General features: G+C 38.0%; 1 protein-coding gene across 3 annotated transcripts in view; it reads right to left on the bottom strand.

The window, feature by feature from the left end:
• Positions 1-6,605: 6,605 nt before the first annotated feature.
• Positions 6,606-20,467, bottom strand: part of LOC122093290 (enhancer of mRNA-decapping protein 4-like) — a 17,368-nt gene continuing 3,506 nt past the window's right edge. Inside the window, exons 4-12 of one of the 3 annotated variants that reach the window (XM_042663574.1) lie at positions 18,077-18,295; positions 17,596-17,724; positions 15,229-16,857; positions 13,806-14,165; positions 12,324-12,443; positions 11,638-11,808; positions 8,486-8,650; positions 8,230-8,373; positions 6,606-7,222 (exon numbers count right to left, since the gene is read on the bottom strand). In XM_042663574.1, the coding sequence (XP_042519508.1) occupies positions 6,914-7,222; positions 8,230-8,373; positions 8,486-8,650; positions 11,638-11,808; positions 12,324-12,443; positions 13,806-14,165; positions 15,229-16,857; positions 17,596-17,724; positions 18,077-18,295 (3,246 nt within the window). In that variant the 3' untranslated portion in view covers positions 6,606-6,913. The remainder of the gene's footprint in view (positions 7,223-8,229; positions 8,374-8,485; positions 8,651-11,637; positions 11,809-12,323; positions 12,444-13,805; positions 14,166-15,228; positions 16,858-17,595; positions 17,725-18,076; positions 18,296-20,467) is intronic. The other 2 variants (XM_042663576.1, XM_042663575.1) reach the window with 2 other exon arrangements.

The following is a 20,467-nucleotide window of genomic DNA, read 5'->3' as shown; positions in this document are numbered from 1 at the left end:
TTTGTATTTTGGGGGAGAAAAGCTGGGCGTGAGCGTATTCAATGTCCATCGCTCGTTTTTGAATAATGTTTCATGATGTTCCTTGCGCACCCAAGTGATGCTATCCACTAACTTTATTACGTAAAAAGGCAAAATAAAGCATTGAAAAATTAAGAGAGTAGTTATATGCAATAATAAGGCTGTGTTTGATAATGTTTTGAAAAAAAAAATCTTTCAAGAGTTTTTTTGTATTATGAAAACAAAAAAATGGAATAAAGCATTTGATGCATTTATGTCGTGTTTTTTTTTTATTTAACAAAAAGTGAAAAAAAAATGCTAAAAATGAGAATTGATGGAACGAAGGTAGTTTCTTCGTTCCAATTTCGTTAAAAAAAAATTACATTTTGATACAGAAACTGAAATTTTCGTTTTTGACACAACGTCGATGTAACCTAATACCTTAATCCATGTCCCAAACAAATGAACTTTTACTATTTTATTTTAAAAAATGACGGAAAAGTGAGAAGGGAATTACTTAACTCTCTCAAGTTCAGAAATGGGAGTTCACGAAATTGCAACTCATGAAGGTGTGATTTCACCCTTAAATTTTCAGATTCCATGTTCTCAACTTTAAAAAATGGGTTTGGAGACCTTTCATGCTTCATGCAATAAATATGCTAAATGTTCCTGACATTTCCCCTTTCTTCCCTTGTCTATTTTAAAGTTGAGAAGTTAGCTTCTGGAAACCCATCCCAGATAGGCAGATACAATAAGCTTAATATTCCTGACTTTTCCCCCTTTCTTCCCTTCGAAACAGAGGGGTATGTTACTAGTTACTACGTAGACCAACCCCCTTTCCCCTTCAGAACTAGTAAAACAATATGAGATATGGTTGCACCATCCAAAAGATAAGGAAAAATAATGACATGTGACATGTTGCATGCCAACGACAAGAAATTAGCTGCAATAGATAGTCCTGGATTAAAAAAAAAACTAAAAAAAAAACTAAAAAACTTGAGTCTAAATTGTCTACAATGAGTGGTAAGGTGCAATGAGCATCTAAAGATTGGGAGGGCCTGATCATGCACCCCAGCCATTGGATGTTCACTGCACCTTACAATTGACGATTTTGACACAGATTCTTGAGCCATTGAGAAAGGATATGCTATCACCCTTCTTTTTTTTTTTTTTTTTTTTTTTGATACCTAGGTTGTCTGGATCTTTGACCCGACTAGTCCCTGGGATCACTGTGATACTACTTACAAGGACAGAATGAGTCCGAGAATGAAACTCTCGTGTGGTGGCCCCAAGAAGTTAGGTGCAATGGCGAAGGTTTGATCACGGGACCTCACTTCCTAAGGCAGAGTACCGTGTCCCCTCCAAACCAAGTGACTTTGGATGCTCATTTCCCCTCACCAAGCTATCACCCTCTCTCTCTCTCTCACTCTATTTCTCTTTAAATGACTTTGCTGTCCTATGTTCAATCTTTTTTTTCTTTTCTTTTTTTTTTTAAGTTTTAATTTTTCTATCTTCTTCTGTTCTCTAACCTCTTTTTGAGGCCTAACATAAGAAATTAACTTCACTTATGAACTATAAGGTTTTGTTTTCCAGGCAATAATAATGGAAAAACTTGTCAAAAATTATTAATGGAGGCATACCCTGGAATTTTAACTCTGTAGTTACTCTGGATTTAAGTGTCTAGATGGAGCTTGATTATTTTAGCTTTCCTGATTTGGCAGTGGCAGTTGCACTGGGAAAAACTCTCACTCTCTCTCTAGTTGAGAGGTAGGAAAGGAGGGAAATATGTACTAGCGGTAAAGATTTGTCAACTAATCATCTAATATGATATAAGAAGCTCGTACACCACTTTCTGTAAAGGTAATATATATTTATTTATCTTTTAAATCTGAAGCTTTACAAATTCTTCTTCTTCTTCTTTCATGAAATAGTATTGTTGGTTAAACCTCTTAAACAAGACTACTTATTTCCTCTCCATTCCATTCATATCCCGAACAAAATCATAGATATATCAATCACATCTGATACCAATTTAATTCATGCATTGGTCAATAAAAAGATATTTTTTCCAATTTATTAAAAAAAAAATGTTAGTGTTTAAGGTTTCAAAACATCGAGTCAAGACCCTTAATTCATTTGAGCTTTGAACCTTTTATGTTTGCTATTTTAGTCATCTTGAAAAAGTGAAAGGTATAAGTATTTGTGTTTAGTCTCACATTAGAAACTTAAGAAAGTAAGTTCCTTGGGATTTATATAAAGGAATTAGACTTCAAAGTACATTGACTCCTTAGAGAGAAGTGTCTCTCCTCTCTTGTGTGTGGGAGTTGGTTTATTAAAGGACTGCAACCTTTATGATTAAAGGGTGATTTAATATTATTCCGGTATGCACAAATTATGAGCTCTTAAACACTTTAAGAAGAGTATTTTTAATACGACTTTATCTGTGTACTACTTCTACATCAACAATAACTATACCTGTGTACTGAATTTCTACAATTAAAAAAGACTACTACTTAAGGTCTGTTCATCCTTTAAAGTTGTATCCCGTTTTATATATAAGTCTAATATTCACTCTTTTTATATTCCACTTAATTCTCTCAAGTTCAGAATTGGGAGTTTTAATAAATTGCGATTCATAAGTATAAGATCAAACATCAAGAAACACGAATAATAAAGAGACAATAGATCCGTACGACACAGAGATTTAACGAGGTTCACATACCAAGGTGGTGTGCTACGTCCTCGGGCGAAGAAGAGGATTCACTATGCAGAAGAGAAATTACACCCTAGCAGCGGCGAGGAAAAACTCGCCCTGAAACCCTAACTGCGTGAAAAACCCTGGAATACAATGATTTTCTCAACAAGCAACAGTACATTATATATACTACAAATCGTGGGTTGACCCATCGGGTCACGGTCGACCCATCGGGCCACGGCTGAGTTCTCCCAACAAACCTCTAAGCCAAATAGCTTCTTTAATTGCCTCAGTCAGTGCCATATACTCTGCTTCAGTAGTAGATAATGCAACTGTAGCCTGTAAAGTAGCTTTCCAACTAACCGTACTTCCTCTAAGAGTAAATACATAGCCTGTGAGTGACCTCCTCTTATCAAGATCACCTGCATAATCTGAATCAACATAACCAGATAAACTATCACCATTCTTCCCAAACTCCAAACAAACACCAGAGGTCCCTTTCAAGTACCTAAGTATCCACTTCACTGTTTCCCAATGAGCTTTACCTGGACATGACAAATATCTGCTCACCACACTTACAGCTTATGAAATGTCAGGACAAGTGCAAACCATAGCATACATAACAGAGCCAACTGCACTAGAGTATGGAACACGTGACATGTACTCTACCTCTTCATCTGTCTTAGGTGATAGAGCAGTTGAAAGTCTAAAATGAGATGTAAGAGGAGTAGTTACAGGTTTGCCACCTTTCATGCCAAAACGATTCAATACCTTTTCAGTGTACTTTTGTTGAGATTGCCACAGCTTCCTTGCTTTTCTATCCCTCTTGATCTCCATACCAAGGATCTTCCTTGCTGCCCCCAAATCTTTCATCTTAAATTCAAAACTTAATTGTTCCTTCAACCTACTGACATCATTCCTATCTTTTGTTGCAATCAACATATCATCAACATAAAGCAACAAATATATGAATGACCCATCAGAGAGCTTTCTGAAATAAACACAACAGTCATATTGACACCTGGAGTAGCCAAAACTAGTCATAACTGAATCAAACATTTTATACCACTGTATAGGAGACTGTTTCAAACCATATAGGGACTTCTTCAACAAGCATACATGGTCTTCCTTACCTTCAATAACAAACCCTTTCAAGTTAATGCATATAAATCTGTTCTTCTAGTTCACCATGTAAGAACGTTGTTTTCACATCAAGTTGCTCCAACTCCAAATCATGCATAGCAACTAAAGCAAGTAGGACACGAATAGAACTATGCTTAACAACAGGTGAGAAAACATCATTAAAATCAATTCCTTGTACCTGACTGTAGCCCTTTGCAACCAAACGTGCTTTGTACCTAGCATCTTCAACACCTGAGCCAGATTCTTTCTTCTTGAAGACCCATTTGCAACCAACAATTTTCTTCCATGTTTTCGGCTTCACAAGCTCCCAAGTCTGATTTTTATGAAGAGATTTCATCTCCTCATTCATGGCAATCAACCATTTTGTAGAATCAATTGAAGCAACAGCTTCAAAATATGTTGCAGGCTCACTATTTTCAATTATATCTACAACAGATAATGCATAAGCAACAAATTTAGCATGCCCATACTTTTGTGGTTGTCTAATATTCCTCCTTGGTCTATCATTGGCAATGTTGTACCTCTCTTCTTCTTGATTCTCTTGAGCATCATCTCCTTCAGTAAAAGTAGGTAGCTGGACTAAAGTAGATTGTCCAGAAAATTTCCCATTCGGGTCAACCCCTCTGTTTTCATCATAGATCTCAGAATATTTCCCATTCGGGTCGCCACCAAAATATGTCGGATCGGGTCAATCTTCAAAACCGGTCAAGAATTCGAGACAAACTTAGCAATGAGTATATGATTTCACCCTTAAATTTACATACTTCAACTAAAATCACATCATTTATATATGTTTTGCGTAAGTTTTATCGGGTGGTTTCTCAGATGCCATCCTTCTTTAAAAAATGTGTGATCAGTGGTAGATTTTATAGTGTTTGGAATCTCTTCTGCATAGGCTTGAGAAAGACATCCAAAATGGGTTTGGAACGTTTCACGCAATTAATAAAGATTTTTTAAACGTCATAATTCTATTGATTGTCAATTTTAAAGTTAAGAAAGGTGGCTTACCCAAAATTGCCTATTGTGATTTTGACTTGAAATCTTTGAGTATTAGTTCATTGGAAAAAAAAAATTGGGTAATTCACAGCGGCATCTCCTAAAGAATGCCACTATTAAAAAGATATCCCCTACATAATACCAAATTATATTCAGACGGTGTCGTAAATTATCCAAAAAAAAACTTTGAAGATAGCAAATGATCTTCCATTTCCTTATTTTTTTTGTTACGAAAATGGTAAATAGGTAAAGCATTGATATAATTAAAAAAAAAAAATTATAGGTAAATACCAAGGAGAGAAATAAGTGTGCGAGCCTGTGGCACAACGGTTAAGTTGCACTATTGCAACATGTTGATCACAAGTTCAAAAGTTGGAAACAGCCTCCTCTACGCAATGACACACTTTATTGGTACACTTCTTGATGTCAGATAACCTTCTCCCAAAAAGAAAAATTATGGCATAAAACAATGCGAGGAAATAGAGATGAAAATGTGGATGCCTAACCTACTGGATTTTTTTTTTTTTTTTTTTTTTTCTACAGAAGGAGGGAGAGATGAGCTGCTTAAAAATCATCAGCTCCCTCTAGTGGAATAAATAAATAAAGCTCTGAAGAGATCATTTTCAGGTCAGGTCACCTGCATGAGTACTAATGGATATTCTTCCATTCGTATTCGATGTATCTCAAAAGTGTTGAGAAACTAACAAAAGAATGCAGAAAAGACAAGGGGTGTAGATTATGTATGCCTTTTCGAAATCATATATAGCATATGTGGCTAACTTACATTACATGTCTCCATTGTTGATCGTTCCTTCCATCTGTTATCGATTTTGCAAATCCGAAGATCTCATATACCTGATCCATTTTGAAGGCACACCATAATATGTTGAGAACTCGGGTAGAAATCACCCTTAAAAGTTAACAGTTAAAGAGAGAGTGTCTAAGTCTTTGTTACTACTCGCATCCACCAATGTGCATTACTTGCTTTAAGCCTTCATATTAGATTACTCACATTCAAGTCCAACACCCTGGAATTACTGACTTACAATTAATCGCCACTTATATGACAAATTTAATGATGTTGAAATTTTGTAAACAAGCAAATCCCAAGTTCCTTTGCTCAGACATTAATTTTCAGCTCGAGCAAAGTCAACCAAATGGGCAATATATTGTTATGAAAATCTAATGAGAAAATGAAATTTGTAAAAATATCAAAATGTGAAGATACTAAAAGAAAATAGCTGTACATGAAAGGACACATGGTTAAGGGAAGAGAGAGGGATGGGATGTTGCAAATACTCTTGGAACTGGCATTTCCAAAGGAGGGAGAGAGAATGACACAGGCTGCGGAACCAGCTTTTTCCCATGATTAAATTTCAATATGAAATTTTAAAAGTGATCCACTAACCATCCCAGAAATCAGACTTTGGGAGGAATTCAGGATCGGTCATCTTATTTCTAATCGCTTACTAAAGAGTAACAAGAAGACCATGGCTGGTATGATTTCCTAACACAACTTCAAATCATTCCCTTGAATGGAATTCGTCGTTGACATCGCAGTTTTAGGTATTGGAATCAGATCAGCTGATACTGACATTATTATTTGTTGACAAGAAAAAAAAAAATTGATGTTTTGATCCCATATCGCTCGGCAAAGCCCTAGTATTGCCTGTGAGCAATATTGATGCCTATACTATGATCCTAGGTAGACGTCCACCAAATCTGGAGTGAAACCCCAACATGGCCCACACCATAAGGTTGTTCAAGAGTATAGTGCACTCAAAACTGTCAATTTTAACCTGCCAAATTTTGCAATATTTTTTCCATATCAAAGGCCTTGAAGTTCAAACTTACATGTCCAGATGCCTCTTTGTGCAAAAGTACTATAGGCCCAAACCACCCCCCCCCCCCAAACAAAAAAAGGAAAAAACTTAACTTTACATAATCACGACATATTCCAGACTATTATGAAGTAAAGCAGCTATTGAAGAAGAAATTCCTACTTACACTATACAAACCTGCTAGACAGAGTCCAAGCAAAGAAGTCCCACAGTAATCCATCCTGCACACCTCAGAAGGGAATCATTTACAGGTCATCAGCATGGAATTGATGACGTGCATAACGATCCGCATGCTTGTAACATCATTGGAAGTCACAGTTGGTAAGGTGCTGTGATGGGCCAGTATTTTATAGACCTGCTCAAAAATTGGCCTCACGTGCATCGCAATCATCGAGTCGGCTGGATTTATGGCAACAAGAACGTCAGTCATCCATGCCAGTTTTCGTGATGTTTCGTTGCTGATATCACAAGCTAACTGCTGGAGAAGGGACAGTAGAACTCCTTGATTCAGAGGCTGAGGCACCATCGATAATATACCTTTAAAATCAACCTGAAGCGGGGTAAGGGAAGAACCAATAGATATAAAATTAGAAGCCAGAAAACATAATTTAACATGGCAGTCCTATTATTAGTAGCAGCAGTCATCAGGGTGCCAGAAAGCAAAACAGTAACTAAAACTTGGTACCATGATCCAGTAGTGTACCAGCAGGTGCCTAAGAGATGGAGTGATGAAACAGCACAGGAATTAATAAAACACGAAATTAGCACTGTAATTGTAGAATTTTATTATTAGTATGATACGTCAAGGACTGAATATCTAAAACAACCTCGAGAAAGAAAATGCAGATGAAGACAGAAATCTACGGTCAGAAGAATCTGACATACAATGTCTCTCAAAACAACATTGACTGCAGATCAGATTGATATATAAAAATTTCAGCTAACGCAGCCAGTAAGGGCCTCACTAGGGATCGAATCCTGCCTTCACCTGAAGGGTGTTTTAAGGATGGGGTTTTTAAATAGTCAATGTTTCCTATTCTTTGCGGCTGCGGCGGGGGGGGGGGGGGGTGGGAAAGTGATAACGAAGGCTCTTCCTTTTTGTAAAACTGAAACCCACTTATATATTTCTACCAAAAAAAAAAAAGACATCAACTACGATATAATTTAAATCTACAGTTATTGGTTTCAAAATCTTGCAATTTCTTAGGTAAAATTGACATGAACTTGGGTGCCTTTCCTGCAGAACTCACTGCAATTATTGAGGATGCTGCTGGGGCCATGGACCCCCTATATTTTTACTTTATTTTTAGTTTCCTTATAAAACAAAGTGTGTGAGGAAAGTGATTGCCTCACCCACTGATTCACCCAACCAATTTCAATCACAGAAAAGTATCTAAAGCATATTTCGATAAATATTCACAGACCACAAATATTTATGTAAATACCCCTAGAAGCTTCTTTCCACCATGTGATATGACCATGTTAGATAGCTAGCTAAATTGTGGGTGAACTAACCACTCACTATCTGGAATATAAAATAGTGGATGCAAAGCACACCTGAGAACAAAGCCATGATACAATAGAAACATCACTTCTATGCAAAGCTGCAATAAATGCTTCCTCAAATTTGCGTTCAGATATCAATCTCGATAGCTCTTTGGTAGGATCCAAAGGTGCCTCAACCTGCTGTACAGACATGGGCTGTTGAACATCAGAAAAAGCCTGAAAGCAAATCTAGTGCTAATAATTCTCAAAATCTGATGCATCTCCAATAAGAGCTCACTTTGATAAAGGACAAAAACATTGAACATACCATCTCATGGAGACCACCTAAAGGACCATTGCTTAGTTGTGTAACCAAAGGATTTACTGCCTTTGAGTTTGCTCCTGCAGCTGCAAGAGCTAAAAGCTTACGCTGGCCATCAGCAATCTCTCCAGTCAAGGTTTGAGTAATTGATGATGCTGAATTAATTGAATCCTGCAATATAATGTTAGGATTATTATTAAAAGAAAATAAAGAATGCAATGCATATGCACAAATTTGAGTGGGATCCTCACTCATTTCCTGGCATCCATATTGTCATTCAGAGAACAAAAGAGAAAAGAATGGAAGAATATGTGAAATGTAAAGATGGTCAAGGTCGTCCACCAATTTCCTAAATTACAGAAACTGTGGAATGAGGCAAAATGAGGTGCATCTGCCAAAGGAGCAGTCCTCACGTAGGATGCATAATAGAAAAATCGCATAGCCTGCTTGATGGATAAAACAAGGCACGGGACCTCTGGAGCATCAATTATAGCACATGGCACACATCCACAGTACGCATCATCCATGCACTACAACTACCATTGAAATTAAACTGCCACGATTATAATATGTTAGCAAGTGTTTAATACTCGAAATCATCGAAGGCAAGAACAGGTTCAGCATATTTGGCTGAGCTTCTTTGACAAAGAAGTTAGCATTGCCCATAAATAAACATCTAACTAACTAGTCAGTCACAATTAGTCTGGACAAGGCTTAGTGGACTTAATTAAGATTGTTAGTCGTAAGTAATTTTTAAAAAATAATCCATTAAGTATTTCTTCTGAGAATAAAATATATTTTCCTTTACCACTTCATATCCCAATATCTACACTTAAAAGAAACCTTCATTCAAAGGGGAATAGAAAGATAACAGGCAGCAAATTGAAAAGGTAAATGTCAATAACATACCAAAAAGAGACCAATAAAGTTAGGATAAAAATAAACAAAAAAGAAAAGGAAGAAAATTCTAGAATAGGATATGTGCCCACTTACAGCCTTGGTAGCACTCCCAATATCATTATTAAACCACTGAAGCTTGATTTTCTTGGGCATTCTCATGATATTTAGCCAAGGCTTCCATTTGAGTTAAGACTTTTTTGAGTAACCAAAACTATGTTTTGACTATTTTGAGTAACCAAACCCATGTTTTGTTGTAATGGATTTTTATTGTCTTCCCTTGAATCTGTGTACACCCACAAAGCATTTCTTGATCTTCTGGCCAATATAGTCGGTGCTTGTCCAATCCCTAGCATTATCAAGTATTAACACAGCCACTAGTCTAAACAACAGATCAATTAGCTATGGCAGGGGCACTTAAAGGTCCGAGGATATTACTCCTCATGTGGCATTATAGTTCCTGTTTCTTTTTCTTGTCAGGGTTCATTGTACTCACCGATTGTGAATGAGGATAGTGTTTTACATAGTGTTTTTCTGACATAGTGTTTATTCCTTTCGTTTCCCTGGTCAAATCTAGAATTCTAAAAACAGATGCTCATATGAAAGACTTAATACACAAAAATTCAGCATAAGCCATATGACGTATTCATTTCTTTTGGAGCTTCATATATATAGAAATATTTTAGCTACTTAGACAAATATAGGAAATAGAAGAACGGGATCATCAAGCTGGTTTTTCTCACGATTGATCTCAAGATTGAGAGCCATCAATCAGTAGGCAACGAACCTCTTGTCATGAGGTACATGTGCATAAGGACCCTAGACTACAGAAAGCATGTCTATAATTTATCAGATGCGGACAACACAACTAGAAATAAATAATCTCATTCAAGGGCTATGAAATGAAAACCCTAATGTTGACCATGGTTCAAAAATTCACCGAAATATTGGCAAAATTTCGTTGATTTCGACAAGCCCGAGACGAAACAGGAGGCAAATTCAGGGATCGGACAATTTTGGTCGAAATTTCAGTGTTGCCAAATTTTTCCTTCAAGTCACATTGCTCGACTTTTGATTATTATAAAAAGCACTGTTTCGCAAGTTCTGGTTGAAATCGTGAGTCTCGTTTGTTTCACTTGTACAAAGGAGAAAATCCTTTTTTTCTTGGATTTTTTCCACCTCACCTTTACACACTGCTGGAATACACTGTTGAGGGTCACCGAATCACTCCAAACTCCAAAGACATCAATTATTGCATATTGGTGAAGATTTTGTCACATTCAATAGTTTCATGTAATGAACTTCTTCCCAAAAATGATCTCTTGCGCCCCCCCAAAAAAAATGATAAATACCTGAAAGTCATTAATGAAACTTTTATGTCATGAAAAATATGCTTTTTAAGAATGACGCCCAGTGGATCATCCTTTGTGGAAAATTTATTCTCCCACCCAGCGCACCAGTTGTACATGCTGGCAACACCATCAATTCATAGTGGCTCAGTGGCTAGTTCTTCATAGTACGACGACTTATATACCTTAGGATAGGTTACCTCCAATATGTAGATGAGACCATTTATAGGGCATCTGTGGGGGATTATGACATGACCTGCATTTTTCATACAATCGGAGAAAAATGCAAGTCGGCCCATTGTTCCATGAGTGGGCTCGATCTCCATGTCATAGTTTGTGGAATTAGCCATTAGAACGGCCTAAGGAGGTCCACTTTGTAGTTTGTACTCATGTATTTGCAGACAATACTGTATTCTTAGGACTTGGGTGCTATGTTACATGTACATAGTTTGTACAATTTCATTATTAATTAAGCAATGTTGTTTTTTCACTCATGGTGCATTATTAACTTGATTTACTTCCCTGTAGTACTAAAACAATGCGTAGAATATGAAATATCACACAAGGTATATAACAGGGTTCCGCATATATTGGCAACCAAGGGTGTAAATTCAAACCTCTTTGGGTAACTTTTCTTGCAATATAAAGGTTCACATGTGTTTATATTGGCTAAAATAAGGCTTCTCTCAAGTATCAGAGCTTAATATGGCTGTTTACCCCCAAAATGGCCAACCAAAACATGCTGGAAAAAAAGCACTGTTTCAGTGAAATTTCACCCATTTCGGTCCGACTGAAACGAGACCGAAATATGAGTTTTCGAACTATGATTTGGCAACTCTCCAGCAAAATGAGATGCAAAGTAAAAAAATATAAGATAACCAATAAAACTAGTAAGCAAAGCAATGTAAATACCCTTAAAGCAATAGCCAGCGGGGAATGTGCAGACTCAAACTGCTGCTGAGCTGCAGTTGCATGTTCAACCATCCCTTTCTGAAATGCAGCATCAATTTGCTCAAACATGACTTTGCATGACATTTCAAATGCTGGAATTACTGAAGCTTCGAAGGTAGACCTTAATGCATCCTGCACATTTCAATCACACTAAGTTCATTTAGATTCATCTAAATGATTATTTCTTCAAGTGATAACCCAATTGTTCGAACAAAATTGTCAAAAGAAAATTTCACATTCGCATCAGATGTCAATACTCAAGGGGCAACTGAAAATTTCTACAGAAACTGAAAGGAAACAGAGGATGCTGACCGCCTTTAAGTTAAAAACTGTTAAAAATTAATAAATAAACTGGAACAATATCAGTTCGATTAAAGCATCATTCACTGGAAGGTAGAGCAACTTATGAAATTCAGAGGAACCAACATGTCCCCTAAACCTCAGGTTTGATGCATTTCTAACATAGTAAGGGTAGTCAACTAAAGGTGATGGTCACACTTGCCCTTTCAAATCCGTTAGGAAAGATAATCCGGGTTAATATAAAAAGCAATCCCATTTTGAATACAGAGATAACATATACAACAAAGATAAATTAAATGCAAGTGACCCAATGCAGGATTATCCATCAACCTTATGAAAGGGTCTACCTGAAGAGCTTGCTTTCCAGTAGTTTGGAATTGAGCCTGGATTTGCCTAGCTACTGTTGCTTCCAGTTTTGAATTAACTGATTTTTCCAACTGACTCACAGCCTTGTCTCCAACCCCTCTCTGCACAAAAAGCATTAATGAGATTCCAACAAGATGGGGGAGGGAGTGGGGAAAGAAGAGGAAGAAAAGGAAAAGGCCACAAAATCAAACACACTTATATCACTGAGAAAGAAGCTTCCCTATGCAAATGCAAAACAATGTACCACATAGCCTAGATTAAATTAAGATCAGGCAGCCTTCAAACTAATTCTATCAGGTCTGATGTTAGAGAGGTAAAACAGATGACTACCCTGCAAGATAGTGGTGTATAAAGTACCTAGGATTGTTTTATGTAGTTGTTGGTGGTGGTGTATATATGACTTTGCCTCCTAGTAGGCTTGTTTTATTTCTATTATCAATAAATTGTTAGTTATTGAGGAAAATATAATAATACCTCATAGCAGAAGGCCAACACCCAACAACCACACAGTCTTAATTTGAAACCCTTATAAACCAGCAGCAACAAAATCCAAGTAGCAGGCTAGCAGCTCCTCAAAATCATCATCACTGCCTAACAATGGCATTTCATTTTCTTATACCTCTTTCAGATTATGGCACAGCTATCCATGCTCCAAGAAACAGTTTAGTAGATTGAGCATCTTCCTTATAGTATGCATCTTTGTCTCTCTTAACCTAGTTGTCCAAGTAGAAAACAGCTTCCACTGTTAATCAACCTGATATAAATCCTAAATTATTTCCTCTAGTTACAAGTAGTAGTTTGTGGCTCAATCAATCTTTCCCAAAGTTCCATACGATGTATCAACCTATTTGGTGCAACTCTAACTTATTATGAAATTAAATATTAAATTTGGATTTACAAATAAAAATAGTATTACATAAATAAATAGGTAAAGTTTCTTTGGTCAATCCACCCATGGAAGCTGCCATGCCCTGACCACCTAAAATGTCACATGCAAGGATGATTTGATGAATAAAACCACTAAATAGGAAGGACATAGTCTTGATTTCCCACATATCAATTTTCACAGCAAAAATCAATTATTTACCACCCCCCCCCAAAAAAAATAATAATAATTGGCATCTTTCCCTTGTATTTTCAGCCATCTATTTGGCTTTCGAAATGTTATAAATCTACAAAGCTTTATACTGCCACATGGCCAACTCTGATTTGAGTTCCAATTTCATAGGTAATCAGGGTACCATATGACCTACTTGTACATAAAATTTGGGCCTTAATTGATCTGCCATGTAGCATATATTAGGTCCGACCAACTGACATACTATGGAAGAAACAGATCACTAGATCAGCGAATAAATAGCATGAAACACTTCATGAAGTTCCTGGAAGCCCCAGGTCAGCCATGTCACTTGGTGAGTACCAAACAAAACCAATAAGAGAGCTAGTTCATTAAAAGACAGAACCTGGAATGCCTCTGCAACAACTGAAGAAAGTGTTTTCTCCACAACCGGAGTAATAGCACGAGCTACAACTGGTCCTACAGAAGACATTTCCTTCTTCAATGTTTTCTCTAGCATGGCCGGCAAGTCTTTATTCATAAAGTTGGTGGTGACACTAGTCAACTGCTGTGAACGGTCACGTTCCAGCTTCTCATGCTTTGCATTCTCCTCTTGAAGCCGAGCCCAGAGAGCATCATTGTTGGCCTTAACAACTTTCTCTACGCTCCTGCCCAGAGCTGCCTCAATTCTTCTGCCCTCTTTGTTGATTGGGACAGCCACCATCACTGACAACTGCTTCTGCATTTCTCTTTGCATGGTCATTAGCTGCAAATACGACACAAACAGCCAAAGTTAGGGGAAAAGGATGTTCAAACACTGGATTCTACATAAAACATAAACAGAACAAGGAATAGAACTTCTAAGACAATTTTGAACATGTAATAGAAAGGCAAGCATATTTTCACATTTTACAGTCAACATAAGTTAAAGCAGACTAGAGGGAAACAAATGGCATGGTATGTTTCCTGTTGCCGCACCAACTACCACAAGTAGATTAAGGATGCAATAAGGAGGGGCAAAGGGCAGCCTGTATCATGCTGACCTCTCCCTGGGCCTGCCTTCTTCCCTTCCTCCCCAGGGTTTATAACACAAAAAGATGCACAAGTTGCTTGACAGGGTGGGGGCATATAAGGTCTTCACCCGGAGTTCTGCAATCAGTAATGATAGGGAGCTGCCCTGTACCAAATCAACAGATTGCCCTCCCCACAACGGACAAGATTACACTGTCATACCTGTTTTGATAAGCTTTTCTGCTACCACAAAATCCTGCGAGTGCATTCTCTCCCCAAAAGCGTAGAAAATTTTGGTCTTTCTTCTTTCTCAACTTATTCAAATGAGTATATATAAGGGTTATTAACATATATTTTGAACCATTGACCATAAAACAGAGCTAATTAATTGAAAGAAAAATAATAAAAGCATCTTGACTTCTACTCAGATGAGGCAGCAGTTAAATTACAAAAAACTCAAAATCACCTTCATTTTAACTTCAGCACACAAATTGTATATGTGAGTTAGTAATATCATCAACATGAAATAAACTTCCATTATAATCACGTAGGTTGACCGCTAAACTCCACATACAAAAAATTGCATGCTTATTTTTAAGTTCAAAAGTGAACAAATTGGAATATTATGAACATAAGACTATGAGACACACTTCAAACAAAAATCAGAACATAATAGAGGTCCAGAAATTCTCATGTGTATTCACCCTTAATTAGCATAAAAAAACACCCCCAAAACCAGTTAGTTCAAGCATGAGAATCTAAACAATATTCATCTATGTGCAAAGAGACAACACCCATATGTGACACAAAACAATCACCTGGTTCAATGTCTCTTGCATGGCCATGATTTGTGCAACAGCAGCCTCTGTAGAAGGAACACCAGAACTACCCGGTTCATTGGAAGAATCTGTCGAATTGAAAGGGCTGGGAGAAGCGGATGAGGGTCCGGCTACTTGAGAGTTTTTACCCTTCTGTTTCTTCCCTTTTGTAGCAGGTGATGGAGTCTGTGGAACTGTTGCAGCTGCAGTTGATTCAGAAACCTTTCCATGTGCTTCTTTTGAGGAATCTTGAAATTCTTCGTCACCAGCATTTGGAGGCCGGTCTACCACTTCAGTAACACAAGAATCATCGACTTGCCGAGTCTCCTCCACACCAAAAGTTTCGCAGCAGTCCCTGGTCATCTCCATGCTGAGATCTGACGACTGGGAGCAGAAGGATTTCTCCCTTTTCTCTGCAAGAAGAATGTGTGGTTCTTTCTGGGAATCAAACTCATCATTCTGACTTGACCCAGTCTCACCAATGACTTTAACCTCTACCTCAACACTACCTGTATCATTGTTGACAACCACATCTTGTACCTTTGCCTCACCCCTCTTCATTCCTTGACTGACCTGACTATTCTCAGAGGGTGGAACAGCCATCGAAAATATCTCTGATGGAGTTACCAAATGGGTTGGATGTTTGAACATCACAGGAGGATTAGACATTACAGTAATGTCATTCTGTGCAACTTTGCTTTCATCCTTCCTAGAGATTTCATCCAAAGAAGGAATATCTGGTAAACTTGTAATAACATTGTCCACTCTCCTATCTACTGAATAATCCTGAACTGGCAGGTCACCGCCCCGATCTAGTTGGGAACCAGGCTCAAAGCAATTTGATGGAGTTCTAAAACCGGATAGTTTCCCTGATAACCTCGGACTCAAAGGAACAGGCTGTGCCACAACATGGATGTTATCGGCCTCAGAGGTTGCTGGCAGTAAAGCACTTGGTTTAGATTCAATACTTGATGATACCAATTCATGTAAGCTAGGAACCTCAGCGGAATCTGAGATTATAGGATACCTGGCAGCAGGTACACTTTCAGAACTGCTAACTAAGACAGTTGGTTTGGGTGCAGCATTTCCTACAGGGATCTCAGTAGATGTACCCAGATTAGATGGATCTGATGTAGCCAATCCATCAGAAATAGGTGTATCTAGAGAACGAGAAGCACTAGACTCTGTCTTTTCTAATCCCATATTCTCCAGTGGCGGAGGGAAGCACTGGGAAAGATCCAGAGCGTACTGTTGAATAGCCTGTGTCTGGACACAATAAACCTGAACCACATGCTCCCTTTCGGATATGTAGTCACTCGTACCAGTAAGACTCAAAATAGGCATTGTGACAGTAAACTCTGCAATATAATCCAGGCGCGTTGAGATCGGATTTGGGCCATATTCTATGTGTATGGCATATATAGCATTCTTCTTGGCATTTGCAAGAAGAATGAGGCTCGCACGTGGCAAGGCTACAACTTGATTAAAGAATGCCTCCTCAATTCGGGGTTCCTCAGAACTCCTTAACTCCAATGTCTGAGTACACCGCCAAGATTCAGCATCACTAGGTAACAGCCAACCTTCTTCACTTGCTGAGGCCCATATCTTCACTTCCCGATTCAGAGGCCCCTGCAAAGAAATAATGTTTGAAAAAATTATTCAGTTCTTACAGCTACAGTTATCAACACAGTGTAACCTCTAGTCCTTGGACAAAATATGATATGGATAAGGTTTCTTTGGGTGAGCACACACAGAAAATCTCTTCGTGAACAGTTTATTTTTTGACATCTAGAAGGCTGATTGGCCAATCTGAACTGTAAACAGACACATCACCCCTCGATTTTCATGGCCTATACCAACTGTATAGCCCACAATACAGTAGATTTTTCTCCCCTTGTATTTTCAATTGAACAAATCAGAGGAACGATGATATGGCAATATTAGCTTTTGGATAGATAGGGAACCATGTGGACTGGCCACCTTTCTGTCAAATTTTGAAATGAAACTCATCATATCCTTAGCATATTGGCCTTGTTCTCCAGGCATCCAAATCTTGAACAATTGGCATGTACATGGTACAAAATCATCCAGTGATTTCAGCTGAAACTTTGTTCACGAATTAAGGGTAATGTGGATAACTGTCTGCAAAATAGTGCATAATAAGCTGCCAACTGGCAGTAGCAACCAAGGGGCGGGCTCACCAAGAAAAACCACTTTGATATAAATTTGACCAAATGACATCCGTTGAACTATATGCCCCATTAAGTTAAATACTCTCCCAAGAACCCACAAGGCCACAAAAACTATGTTGATAAAAAAAAAAATATATATATATATATATATTATGAACAAGAAGGGAGCATGTACCGCTGTGACAAGATTAATGTGATCAGGGCGGTTAGGTGCAGTTAAGAATGTGACCGAGTTAACTGGATGACCATCATATGGCCTCAATACCACAGGCGGCAGTGTCTTACGGTCTTCCCATATCTTTACCTGTTGCAGGATGAATGTCACAAAGGCAATTAAGAACATATCCGATGGTTCTGAACCAAACAGGAATGATAATCAATTATGAGTAGAAATATGCTGGGAGAAAATGAGAAGGAAATCATCGACCCACAAAAAAAAGAAGTTCACAAACATTTATCTATATGTTTCAAGAACTCAAAAAAATTTCAAATAGCAGAATGCCCATCTTCCTACTTGAAGAAAATTTTACCAATGCTAAATTGTTCTTTGGTAACCAAAAAAAAATATTTTTCACCAAGTCACAGACTCTGCAAGAGACATCCAAACTAAGAACATGTGAGTCACCTCAGTCAGAACAATCAGGAAAAATACAAACCGTGCCATCCGTTGATGCAGAAGCTAAGCGGCTGGTCATCCATTGGCACATTGACAACTCAGTCACATCCCCGTCATGTTCACCAACAAGCTGAACACCCGCAATCAGCTTATCAATAGGACACTTAAGAGGATCTTCCGCTGAAAACACTTCACCTTTTCCAACTTTTGTTGTATCAATTTTCAGCAAACATTTTCCAATACCTACTACCAAAATCTCCTGTAAACAAGTGTTAGTAGATATATCAGTAATATATTTCCAAATCTAATATACAATTTCATATTTTTCTTTAGCAAGAAACAAGGAGGTACCAAAACTAAACTACAACTCCCTTCATTTTTCTGCAATATACAAATGCAGTCTGAAATGGCCTGAAGTCAGGTTTCAAAGACCAGCAGTAGCGTAGGATCACAGGTCCAAGAGAAGAACTCAAATTTCAGGAGGGATCTGGTAACTAAAGATCAGAGAGCCTGATCTAGCTAAAACTCAGTCAAAGTCAAATGGTCTGATTATGGTGCAATCCAGGGTTTTGAAAACCCGGTTTGGATAGCTTACAGGCCCACTCAGACTAAAATCCAAATACAAGGAAGCGGTGGCAATTTTGTAAATAATCTAAGGCTCCAAGGAAGATGGCACTTTGGAAATTTAAACAGAATCTTAAAGGGAGATATTTGGTAGGTTATATGAATAAGGATATTAGAGGAATTACCAACTAATGATCAGAACATAGTAAACATAAGACAAATGGGGGGTAATAATGGAAAGTGGGGTAAAGAAATAGAGATTGTGGGAGATGAGGAGAGCGGTTGTCTTCTATCTCCAAATGCAAGTAAGGGATGGAAAATAATACCTGCAACAATGGAGAGAACCCCCCCCCCTTTTTTCTTTCTAGGTGAATAGTAAATGCATCAAAAAGGGTGGGGGGGTTACAAACCCAATAAGGGATACAAAAGCCCATAAAGGGCACCAATCAGGGCCCAAATGGGCTAAGAAAACTTCTACATCCCGGCTCAGATGCCCGAGCAGAAAAGGGCAAATCAGTCAGAACCGCGAAAAGAACCACATACCCTAACCATAACATCTCAACACACTCCTTCATAGCCCACTCGGACTGGAACTTTGGAAGTGTGATCCTATTCCAGAATCCTCTGTAGATCAACTATTAGCAATCTCAAACAATAAGCTAGAGGAAAGGTCAGGACTGCTGAAACCTAACCGAGCGGAACTTAAAGACTAGGTCCAGAAAAGGGCATAGTTTCTCAGCACAGGGAGACTCTGCTGGGCTCAAGTTCAGCAGATTAAGTCGCCCTAGTGAGAGGGTTTCGATCCTGAGTTTGAGGCAGAAGGGGCAAATCAAATGGGAGATCAAGTTCTTTCTTGCTGAATCAATTCTATCATCAGAACAGGTATTCACAGGTGGGAGGAAATAAAGAACAGCAGTAAAAAAGAAATACAACGAGGAATGAAGAAGGAAGAAGAAGGGATTATCGCATGGGAAGGGAAAGAGGGAAGAAAAGAGAGAGAGAAGGGAGATCACACCATCACTCTGGCCACGGAAGCACTCAAAGAAAACAATTCATTCATATTTTCATTATCAAAATCTACTCCTATTGTTGGGTTACGCACATATTTATAAAACCCAAAAAACAAGACTCCTAATTACTTCCTAAAACTTACACTGACAAAAATAGAAACCCAATAAAACTCAAATTGGAAATTTCCCTACATGTCTAACAGCAAAACCTCAAAATAAAAATTACATATCTTTCCCTAATAAAATAAATCCTAAATATCTTGCAAACCCAACAAGGTTGGGACCCGGTTCATCACTTCATCTTGGTCTGCATTCCTGGTTTTGAATTGGGTCAACCACGAATCTGCATCAGATTGAGGAGGAGAATATACCCTCAAATTTTGAAGAACTGACAGTTGGATTTCGATTTTCTGAAGGGTCCTACTGTTGTAGGAAACTGAACCAGAAAACTAGCAGAATCGGTAAGTAGTTGAAGGTTAATTCAGAAACAACAGAAAATAGTGATTTGATTTGATAAACAATGAGTTAACAAAACAGACCTACGATCTCATTTTAACAGAAGAATGGATGGACAGTTTCAGCAGGTGATTAAACAAGGAATAACCCAGAAACTAAACCAGAATTAAGCATAAATAATAGAATAAACATGCGCACTGCACAGGATATAAGACACACAAGAAGATATCAGAAAGGGGTATAAGAACAGATCATATGGAGAGAGAAAATATCTGTTTCGTATTCGTGGGAGAGAGATAATGTGAGAGAGAAGAGAATACAGTTCAGCGGCTTCAGCCACACAAGGTGATTTCCAAAACACCAAACTAACATTCAATCAACTCTGTCATAAAGAGGGGGGG

This window comes from Macadamia integrifolia, chromosome 11, assembly GCF_013358625.1.
Source record: "Macadamia integrifolia cultivar HAES 741 chromosome 11, SCU_Mint_v3, whole genome shotgun sequence".
In the NCBI taxonomy this organism is placed as follows: Eukaryota; Viridiplantae; Streptophyta; class Magnoliopsida; order Proteales; family Proteaceae; genus Macadamia; species Macadamia integrifolia.
Note: the sequence above shows the minus strand (reverse complement) of the source record. Positions and strands in the feature narration are given on the sequence as shown.